This window comes from Otolemur garnettii, unplaced genomic scaffold (genome assembly GCF_000181295.1).
Source record: "Otolemur garnettii isolate 467f Iridium unplaced genomic scaffold, OtoGar3 scaffold00035, whole genome shotgun sequence".
Classification (NCBI taxonomy): Eukaryota; Metazoa; Chordata; class Mammalia; order Primates; family Galagidae; genus Otolemur; species Otolemur garnettii.
This window is the reverse complement of record NW_003852430.1, coordinates 4,064,779-4,075,579: the sequence shown is the minus strand read 5'-3', so window position 1 is coordinate 4,075,579 and position 10,801 is coordinate 4,064,779. Positions and strand designations below refer to the sequence as shown.

General features: G+C 40.2%; 1 protein-coding gene across 3 annotated transcripts in view; it reads left to right on the top strand.

The window, feature by feature from the left end:
• The first annotated feature begins 1,850 nt into the window (after positions 1-1,850).
• Positions 1,851-10,801, top strand: part of HMGCLL1 (3-hydroxymethyl-3-methylglutaryl-CoA lyase like 1) — a 141,329-nt gene continuing 132,378 nt past the window's right edge. Inside the window, exon 1 of one of the 3 annotated variants that reach the window (XM_012805063.1) lies at positions 1,851-2,023. In XM_012805063.1, the coding sequence (XP_012660517.1) occupies positions 1,916-2,023 (108 nt within the window). In that variant the 5' untranslated portion in view covers positions 1,851-1,915. The remainder of the gene's footprint in view (positions 2,024-10,801) is intronic. The other 2 variants (XM_003789656.1, XM_003789657.2) reach the window with 2 other exon arrangements.

Genomic DNA, 10,801 nt, shown 5'->3' with positions numbered 1-10,801 from the left:
CTGGATAAAGTGCTGTGGCCTCCTAGCTTATAGTAACTTCAAACTCTTGGGCTTAAGTGGTCCCCTGTCTCAGCCTCCCAATTAGCTGGGACTACAGGCATGTGCTACCAAGCCTGGCTAATTTTTCTTTTCTTAGCATAAATGGGGTCTTGCTCTTGCTCAGGCTGGGCTCAAACTCCTTAGCTCAAGCAATTTACCTGCTTTGGCTTCCCAGAGTACTAGGATTACAGGCCCGAACCACTGATAGAAGTAAGCAACTTCTTTTCCATATTGCCATAATACTTTATACAGGCCTATTTTCTCCTTTCTTTTTTTGAGATAGAGTCTCACTTTGTCACCTTCAGTAGAGTGCCATGGCTTGGTAGCTCATAACAACCTCAAACTCTTGGGCTCAAGTGATCTTCTTACCTCAGCCATGGGACTATAGGAGTCTGTCAAAACTCGTTGCTATTTTTAGAGATGGGGTCTCTCTCTTGCTCAGGCTGGTCTGGAACTCCTGAGCTCAGGCGATCCACCTGCCTCTGCCTCCCAAAGTGCTGCGATCACAGGTATGAGCTATGGTGCTCGGCCCTAATCCATTTTGATATGCAATGAATGTGTATGTGTTCTTACACTCTAATGACAGAAAGGCAACCAAATAGAAATGGCTTAGATGTATGATGCGGTGAAAAGTACAGTGCAGATTCGGGACGCGGCACTCGACAGCTTTGGGGGTTTTTAGCAAGTGATTTCTTTGCTGTCCTGGTGGAACCCAGGTTTCTTAACCTGGTACCTATTCTGAGGAAATTAAAAAAAGGGGTATATTATGGGGTATATTATGGAGTACTACTCAGCCATAAAATAAAAAAGAGCGAACTAGCAACAGGTGGTTTTGTAACAACCTGGATGGAACTACAGACCATTTTCCTTAGTGAAGTTTTGTCAGAATGGAAAACAACCACCACGTGTTCTTGTGGTTCACGGGAACTATCTGACCAACACTCGTGCAGATATGGTGATAAAACTCAATGGAAAGCAAGTGGCTGGGAGGGGAAGGCGAGGACTCAGTCCACACCTAACAGTACAACGCACACTACCCTAGTGACGGGCACACTTAACAACTTTTAACTCCAGCTGTACACCATTCTTGTAATCGAAGCATGTGTAACTTCGTAATATTCTAGAAAACAAAAGAACGAAACAAAACCTCAGTTCTAATTTTTGCCATTTAATGCAGCACCAACGTCCCGGCAACTCCTGATTCACCAGCATACCTCCGGCGGGCACTACCCCTGGCACCTCTGAGGATCTTCTGTGCGACTGCCGAATATATTTTAAGGTCGCCAGTCGAGTCTGTTGTCACAAAGCATACGCTCAGGCGAGCTCGACAGGGGAACAACCCCGCGCTGCGCACGGCAGGCTGTGGCTGGGGGTGAGCGCACAACGTAGAGCGAGCCCCTTCTTTTTATTTTAGGCGCCTTTCCTTCTGTGTATGTTGTTCTGAACCCGTCGCTAGCTGGGCATGTGTAGATGCTGCTAGCGATTTTTTTTTTTTTTTTTTGAGATAAGTGTGTCACTCTGTCGCCCCGGGTTGACCTGGCCTGGAGCGCTCAGCATTGTGAGGAAAACCAGCTAGCCCTGAGCGCGCTCTGGCTCGGTCCCACCTCCCTCCTGCCGGTGCCCTGCCTTTCCGGGGTTGGCTGCAGGTGCTCCTGCGCCCGGTGGCCACGGCCCCTGGCCCCGGCTGCCGCCCAGCGCCCGGTGGCCCTGGGCCCCGGCCCCTGGCCCCGGCGCTGCCGCCCTCCCGGCGCCGCCGCAGTGCGCAGCAGCGCAGGTCGGGTCCCCACGGCCCGCCGCCAGCCACCTCCCGGCGCGGGGCCCGCCCCATCCTCCTGCAGGCTCTGTCCCCTCGCCGGCTGCGGCCCCGGGCTCCGCCATGGGGAATGTGCCATCCGCAGTGAAGCACTGCCTCAGCTACCAGCAGCTTCTCCGGGAGCATCTCTGGATCGGGGATTCGGTGGCAGGGGCGCTCGACCCCGCGCAGGTACCGCCTCGCGGCCCAGGGTGTGTCCGCCCGCTGGCACACGGACAGCCGGCTCCTCACCCATCAACCTCTTGGTGTCCTCACCCCCATTCACCTCCACACCCCAGGGTCCCTCTGCTCAGCTTAGTCGCGTTAGGCCACACCCTTTAATGGTTTCCCATCATCTCTCTATTGTGGATATACAGACCTGTCTCTGCAGATCAGACTCAGCAAAATCCCTACCTTGGACCCTTTGCAGATGGCCTAAAGGAAATGATTCCTTCTCACTCGCGCTCTCTCTTTTTTTTTTTTTTCCTGAAAGGGATGCATTATATTATATAATTTGTAATACATAGGCTTTCCTTCAGAGATGTTGCTCTCATTCTCAGATCCCACCTTGTATTGGGTGAAAAACATTACAAATTTGTCACACAAAAGAAGGAATGAAACCAGGGTACACGCACGGTTAGGGAGACGCAGTAGGGTGAAATGATCCATCAAGTCATTGATCATCCCTAATGCGTTTGTGCTTCCACAAAATTTAACAAGTCTGAACAATTACAAATAACCGTGATTTCAGATTACAATTTATTCCCACCTTGCTTCTGCGGGCCCATATTAAGACAGTAGGCAATTTAACATTATCCACACGATTCAATGCGGTTTCAGTGAGAGCGCCAGATAAATGAAGAAAAGGTAAATAAACTTAGTTTTCTATTATAAAAGCTCAAAATCTAAAAATGCACAAAATATGAAATAACTGATGACTGCCACACAAATGTGAAAACATGGAAAGAAGGAGGGGCACTATGAAGGCTTTACTAATTTTTTTTTTGGTAATTACAGGTGATGGATGCAAAACTAGTTATTCCTGATTTGTCTTGTGAACAAAATAAGAAATTGTATTATTATATTTTTGTGGGCAGGCATCCTTGTGCTGTGACTCTAAACCAACTGTTCTAGTATTAGATATTCATTTGTCTTTAATATATCCTCAGTTTAGTGTATCAACACGTGAAACTGCGACCTTAGTCCTACAAATTGGGATTCCGCATTTGTGGATTCTTTAAAAGATGCTCTGTGTCAACAGAAAAGAAGCTAGACTCTGTAAAATAATTGAAAGAGGTTTATCTGAGCCAAATTTGAGGACCTTGACCCAGAGCCACGGGGAAGAAGCCTTGAGCACGTGGACTTGAGCTGGTGGAGTTACAGTTTGGTTTTATACAGTTTGGGGAGACAGGGATTACGGGTGAGGTCATCAATTAATACCTGGAAAGCATACACTGGCTTGGCCCTAAAAGGTGGGACACCTGGAAGCCAGGTTATAAGTGAGTTTAAAGATTCTTTTTTTTTTTTTTTCTTTTTTTTTATTGAGTTTAAAGATTCTTTAGCAAATAATTGGCTGAAAGAGTTAGGTTCTGTCTGGAAGTCCGGGAATCAGTGAAAAGGAATGCTTAAGGTAAAGAGTCTGCTAATTAGAGCCAAAGTACTGGACAGACTGGAGTGTTTGTTATACCGAGGAACTGCGGGTGGGTCTTGCACAGCCTTAGGCCTGTTAGTAAGTCACAAAGGACTTCTCTAAGGAGGCTGGGATGGGGACATGATGAGGCATGTCTGATCTCCTTTCCCATGGCTAACAACTCAGTTTTAGGGATCCTTTTGGCTAAGAGGGGGTCCACTCAGTAAGTTGCTGAGGGGGGAGACTTAAGATTTTATTTTAGTTCACACATCTTATTACTTAAAAGTTGGCCATGGTCCCTTAACTTAAGACCCCCTGAAGACAATGGGAGAGGGAAAAGTAATCCTTTGTCTTTTCATGTTGATGTATCTATTTAATTATCCTATGTTGTAATTTGATCTTCCCATTATAACTTTTCTCTTAATGTTATTAACCATCATATTCGCTCATGTCATCCCAAATCCCTAATTTTTATTCCTTAAGTCTGAGACTTTGTATGACTTTTGTTGCTGGGTGAAGGTTATCTTTCTTTCTCTCTCCTTCCATTTTCTGACTTAAACATTTTGGGAGCTTTAGGGACAGTGACAGAGACTGGCTTCAGGTAAGGACGTCTACTTTTACCCTGTTAAGATGTGGAAGCCCTTACATAAAAACCACTTGGATTATGCATCAAAATGTGAGGAATAGACTTTTGGGATACTTGTTAGCCTAATGAAGACTTCCTTTTTGTCTCTGGAGTAAAACCTCAGAATATGGCCTTTTAACTCACTGATTGTGTTACCTGGAAACTCCTATTCATGTCTAAAATACGATTTAAAAATCACTTCTTTTCTCAACCCCTTTTTTTCTTACAGAGCTAATGCCCCATTTCTCAGAAATTTTATAATTATATTTTAGTGCCAATCCTGTTGAATTGTATTTCATCTTCTGTCTCAAAGTGTGTGAACTAACATCAGCATTTGCACCCGACACTTGCCTTGTTGAACTCACCTTCTTTCTGGGCCTCTCTTCTAACAAACCTTTCCCTACCACTTTGGTTCCTCAGTCTTCTTGGCAGGCTCAATGACCTGTATCTACCTGGCCAACATTCCCATTTTTCTCTTGAATTCCATCTCAGATGTTTGCTTGCTCACTTGGTATCATCACTTGATTGTCCCCAAAGCAACTAACACTCAACACCCAACTTTCATTCATGTTCTGCTCCTTCCAACTGTAGACCTTTTTAGGATTTCCTGGGAAATACTTCAGTAGTTTCCTAGTGTTCCCTGAGAACAAATCTCAGGGCTAGAGTTGTTCCCCTGATAGCTGCCCTGGCCATTATACAACTCCCCCCGCTGGGTATTCCCACTGTAGCGAATGCCCCATCATAATTCAGTTTTGCAGCTGCAGGTGCAGGAGCTCCCTTTTTTCATTTCCCCCACACCCAAAGAATCATTCATTCTTCCCATTTTACTTCTTGAATTTCTTTTGAATCCATCCATTCTTTCAACTTCACTGCTACCTTTAAAAATGACATTATCTCCTATATGGATGACTGAACTGTCACAGTAGTCTTGTTAGCCACATTCCCATTTTTGGTCTGTATAGCTTACTGGGAATGTTCTCTATTTCCAACAGAATCATGCTGTTTGCCTGTTTCACAACAATCTGCTAATACTCATTGCTTTTAGGAATAAACAACAAGCTTTCAATGTGGAGCCTCAAATGTTCTTTTCATTGACTCCCTCGGCAGCTTGAGCTTAACTATTCCCTCTTGTCCTTGCCACTTGAGCCACAGTGGCCTTCTTTGAATTCTTTAATGAATCATGTTTCCTCTAGAAACGTGGTATTTGTTTGCTCCTCTGCTAAGAAGATTCTTTTAACTAACTGACTTCTATTCAATCTTCAGTTATTAACTTGGATGTCACTTTCTCTTGAAATCTCTCCCAGACTTTCAAGGCCAGAAGGTTTTGTTTACACTTTTAGTAAATGGTAACCTATGTGATATATACAAGATGAATTATATTTATTTTTGTGATTACTGGATATTTAATCCCCTGCCAGACATCAATCATAATAAGCAAGGAAACTGTCCACCACAAGATGGTCAACACCTACCAGAAGTCTGATTAGTTTTTGAAAGTCAGTAACACTTGTTGAATAAATAAATAAATGAATATTTACCCTACTAGGCCATAAGTATCATATCCTTATGAGAACAATGATATCTTTCTTTAGCATTTGTTTAGGCTCCAAAACACTGATTTGCGAATTTTAGTACTATAATAAATATTTGATAAATGGATGCAAAATCGATGATGAAGACATCTGTCAACAGAGTCAGGGTTTAGTCTTAGTGCCTGGAGGTGGGTGTTATTGCTGTTCCCGTCTTACCGTTTCATCTCATAGAACCTGGCTGTGTTTTGATGGGGAAATGAGGTGAAAATGAACTCTGGAGGCTGTGAAGAGACAGCAAGAGCCTCAGTCAATTTTCCATTGTTGAATGCTGGGGTCCTGCCCCAGGGAAAGGTCCTTTAAAACCTGTGGAACTGGGAGCTATTAACTGAAGAAAAATAAAGTTAAAAGTGGCAAGAGATAAAGAGACGGGACACACAGAATAGAGTGTTCAAAGGTGGGAACACAGGGGACCACCTGTACCTTGTGCAGTTCCAGGGAGTGGCCCCCAGTGTTTGTTCCACTCAGCTTTTATTGAAGGCTATTTTCTCATTTAGCCCAGAGGGTAAGCTGAGGAAGGGAACAAAAATGTCAGCAGAGTCTATGAGTAAGCTTGTTAGTTCTTATTCTGTCTATAATCATTGACTTTAAGGGTCTGGGCAGTCTTGAGAAATCCGGAACCTGAGCCTTGTCTGGGGGCAGCCTCCTGTCTGTGGTCACACACCCAGATCCCTTGGGGGAGGTCACCCCTCTGGTTTCTCTGTGGAGCAGGTGCAATGGCATTAGTTCTCCTCTGAAGAATCAGTGGGAAAGAAGAATTTTCTTCTTATCTCCACCGGGAGGCTTTTCCCTGTGTGGTCAGGGTACAAGCCCTCCTGCCCAAATCTCAGGGCTTGAGTTGCTCCCTTGATAGCTGCCCTGGCCATCATACAACTCCCCACAATGGGTATTTTCCTTGTTGAACGGGAAGAGGCCGTCTGGTTGATGTTCCTTCCCAGGCCTTGCAGTAGCTTCCTCTATGGCCATTATTTCTTCAGTGTTTACAGATCCAGCAGGGCTGTTTCCAAGCTGTATCCCTTATAGGCCAGCCTTCTAGCAAAAGCTGGAACTGCTCAGGTAAGTACTTTAAACTCTAGTTTAAAAGTAAACTAGCTAAGTTGTTTTTATTCCACCTTGCTCAGCTTATTTCTCTGTTTTTCCTCTTTTCTGGGGGTGTTTTTCTGGCCAAGAATGGGGTCAGTCCCCATTCTCCCTGCACTGAGGACCAACTGTTGTAAAGTAATTCTTTTGCAGTTGAACAAACAGAAAGTCTGTATTTTGAAAGAATCCTGTGCTAGGCAGTAAAAGAGTGGAAACCTAGATCTTTTACTCCTACCAACTTAATTCTGTGATTTTGTGCTTGCAATAGCATCACTAGACCTTAAATTTTCAGTTTACACATAAGAGATACTATATTCCTGTTTAATAATTGGGATGAAAGTAAATAGTGTATGTGTGTGTGTGTGTGTGTGTAGATACAAATACACACAATTGAAGTTTAACAATATATTACCAAATATAAAAAGAATCCATGTGAACTAAGGCTTTTTATATTCTAGGTCCACTAATTAAATTCTTTGGGTTTCTACATTTTTGCTAACAACAGTGATTTTGCAGAAAGTTTTCCTAATAAACCAAGCAGTTAAAATCTCTCATTCCATGATTCAAGTTATTTCTTCGGGTCCATTTTATTTTCTGTATTTCTCTCTGTTAAAATGAGTACAATAAAGCAGCCTTAATTGGTGTATTTAAGGTTTTGATTAAATTTAAAGATCCTGGTGAAGCCGTCTGTCTTTGATTTTCGAGTACTGCTTAAGCAATAGCTAAATCTCTTCATGGATTAATGTCCTGTGGCAACAGTAAAATTTCCCAAGATCCAAATTTTAGCATAAACCTATTATATTTCTAAAAATAAAATTTTAGATTATGTGGGACTACACCTATCGTCTTTTAAGTTGTGATTCTTTATATAATGTTCACTGTCAGCAAAAATTATCATTCAAAATAAAGTTGTTTGGTGCCAAAAGGTTGCTGGAATTTAACCTGCATGTATCATAGTCCTGCTTAGATGTAATTATAACATAATAGATATATACATTTTTAGCTTGTAGCTATGTAGTTGTTTGCATATTTGCTAAATACCTTAGGATAACTGGGGAGGAATTTTCAGCAAGGAACCAAACTACTGTCCTACTATTTGTTTACTGTTTGTCTCAGGCGTTCGTATTTTTCTTCCCCTTTTTTCTCTTCTTTGTAGGCTTCTTTTGAAATAATGAAGTTATTTTTATTATTCATTTCTCCCACACTGCATTAACTTGTGAGCAATATGCTGTTTTTATATGCTCTAAGTTGTTATCTATAATCTATAATGTTATCTTATCTTAATAAGTCAGTGTGATTACAACTTATTAAACATGAAAACATAACACTTTGACTTTATTGCTTCTTTCTGGACTTTTTTTTTTTTTTGGTCAGGGCTGGGTTTGAACCCACCAACTCTGGTACATGGGGCTGGGGCCGTACTCCACGGGCGACACCCTCTTTCTGTTTTATTATACCTCTCATGTCACATGTATTTATTCTCTGTGTGGCATATTTACAAAATAGACTTATATAATCAATATCCATTTATATTTATGCACAATATTTTTCTTTCCTTTGCTCATCTTCCATTTGCTCATCTAATAATCTTTTGAATCTAACATTATTTTTCTTCAACCAGTAGTATTTAGTTAAGATTTTTCTTTAGTAAAATATCTGCTATGGATGATTTCTTTCAATTTTTTTTTTTTTTTGGTTTGTTTGAAATTACACACATACAGACTCGTGTCCATAGGTATGCATAGCTAATGTTTAGAATTAGAAATGGACATTGACTATCAACACAGATTTTATCTAAATAATTAAAATACAATAAGGAGAACAAATGCAGATTTCTCAACATATCTATTAGATGTTCACGTATCTGGGGAAGTGAGACAGTGAAATCAGCAGTTTGTCTTATATTTGATCTTTTGATAGTAACGTACCATTTATTCTCTTTTCTTTGGTATTACATGGTATTACATTTCTTTGGCATGTCTAGCTAGAGTTTGGTTTGGATCTTTCTGGCTAATGGTTTGTAGCACTCCTTGGATTTATGACCTCATGCTTGTTGACTTTCACATGATTGGAAATTTTTGTTTTGTTTGATCTTTCTTCTTCTTTTTTAATATTCTAGTTAGGACTACAATTAGAAGAATCTTTTTCTTTCTTTTTTTTTTTTTTTTTTTTTTTTGAGACAGGAGCCTCAAGTTGTCCCCCTGGGTAGAGTGCCGTGGCATCTCAGCTCACAGCAACCTCCAACTCCTGGGCTCAAGCGAGTCTTCTGCCTCAGCCTCCCGATTAGCTGGGACTACAGGTGCCCTCCACAATGCCCGGCTATTTTTTAGTTTCAGCCGTCATTGTCATTTGGCAGGCCTGGGCTGGATTCGAACCCGCCACCTTGGGTGTATGTGGCTGGTGCCTTAGCCACTTGAGCCACAGGCACCGAGCCCTTTAGAAGAATCTTAATCTTAGACCTTTCCCTATGTCCTCATTCTTTCTTACATTCATTTTTGTATTTTCATCCTTTCTTTTTTCCTCCGTGTTTAGTCTGAATATTTTCTTCTTATTTATAATCTATTTCACTAATTTCCTCTTCAGCTTTGTCAGCATTGCTGCTCATCTAATTTAATGAGTTCTTAATTTTCATTCATATATTTTTGAGTCACAAAGCTTTTCTATGTGATTTTTAAAAATAGCTTTTAGTTGTTTGCCACACGTATTTATCTCATCATGAACTCTTGAATATTTATCAGAGTTACTTTACATTTCATGTTTTACGACTTCAGTAGTAAGATCTTCAGTCTGTTTCATGTATTTTCCTTCCTGGTATGACTAAATTTAAATAATATGCTAAACACCTGGAAGGAAAGAAATTACAGACATGATTCAAAGTCCTAAATGCTGTTATTCTTCTCAAAAACGTATTTCTCTTTTGGGGAGGGCTTGTCATTTTCTCTTCAGTCTTCATTTTATTTTTTAGTCTTTCAGAGGTCTTAACTAAAACCTCTGGTGTTTACCAGGATCCCTCCTGCCTGTTGGGCCCTGAACTAAAAATATTTCCTGTTCATTCTCGTACACTCTGATTATCTACTCAGTTTCTCAATTGCCGAGATAGAATTGGCAAATACCTCAGTAAGAAAGGTCATGCTGAATATTGGGCTCACCACTTTTTTTCTTTTGCATCGTGTACTGGCTGCTGAAGTACTCACAATCTTGGCACTTTCTAAGGTCAGCAGGAAGTATTTTCCATTACTATTTTATCCATGTTATCTGGTTGTTCTCAGCATTGTTCAGAAGAAGCTACTTAGCCATTGTTGAAAAATCAACAATATAACAGGGAAATTAATTTTAAAAATACCAATTTTGCAGTTTAGTTTAAATTATAGAAATGTATTCATCTGCCATACTGCAACAATTTTAAAGTGGTTGTGTTCCACATAATATGAATACTCTTTAGATTATCAACTTAAATTATAAGGCAGGAATAAAAAAGATCACTTCAGAAAAATATTTTATGGAAAACCAATGGTTTTTACCATGAGGAAAAATTATGAAGAACAATGAAGATATTTTATACATAATGTTAAAAATAACATTATGACCAATTTCAGTATCTGATTTTAGAAGAATAATATACTATTTACCTTTACTATTATTTACTATTTCACCTTTATGTGTAAAAATTTTAATAGTTTAACAATTAAAACTGTAAAATTTTAATAGTTTAATAAGACAGCTTAATAAAATTTGTTGAGTCAGTGAATTAGTGAATGATGACGTGCATAGTTTCTTTATAATATTTAATCTCTATTGGTGTACACTGATCTTATGTTGTTCCAGAGTATGGGCATAAAGTTGGTAAAATTATTTTTTTATTATTATTTACCCTTTCTTTTTTTGTTATGTCTCATATTGCCTTGCTTGGTTCCCGGTGCATTCTCATATTCTCTCTCTATATATAAGCCTTTCTTTTCTTTTCTTTTCTTTTCTTTTCTTTTCTTTTCTTTTCTTTTCTTTTCTTTTCTTTTCTTTTCTTTTCTTTTCTTTTCTTTTCTTTCTTG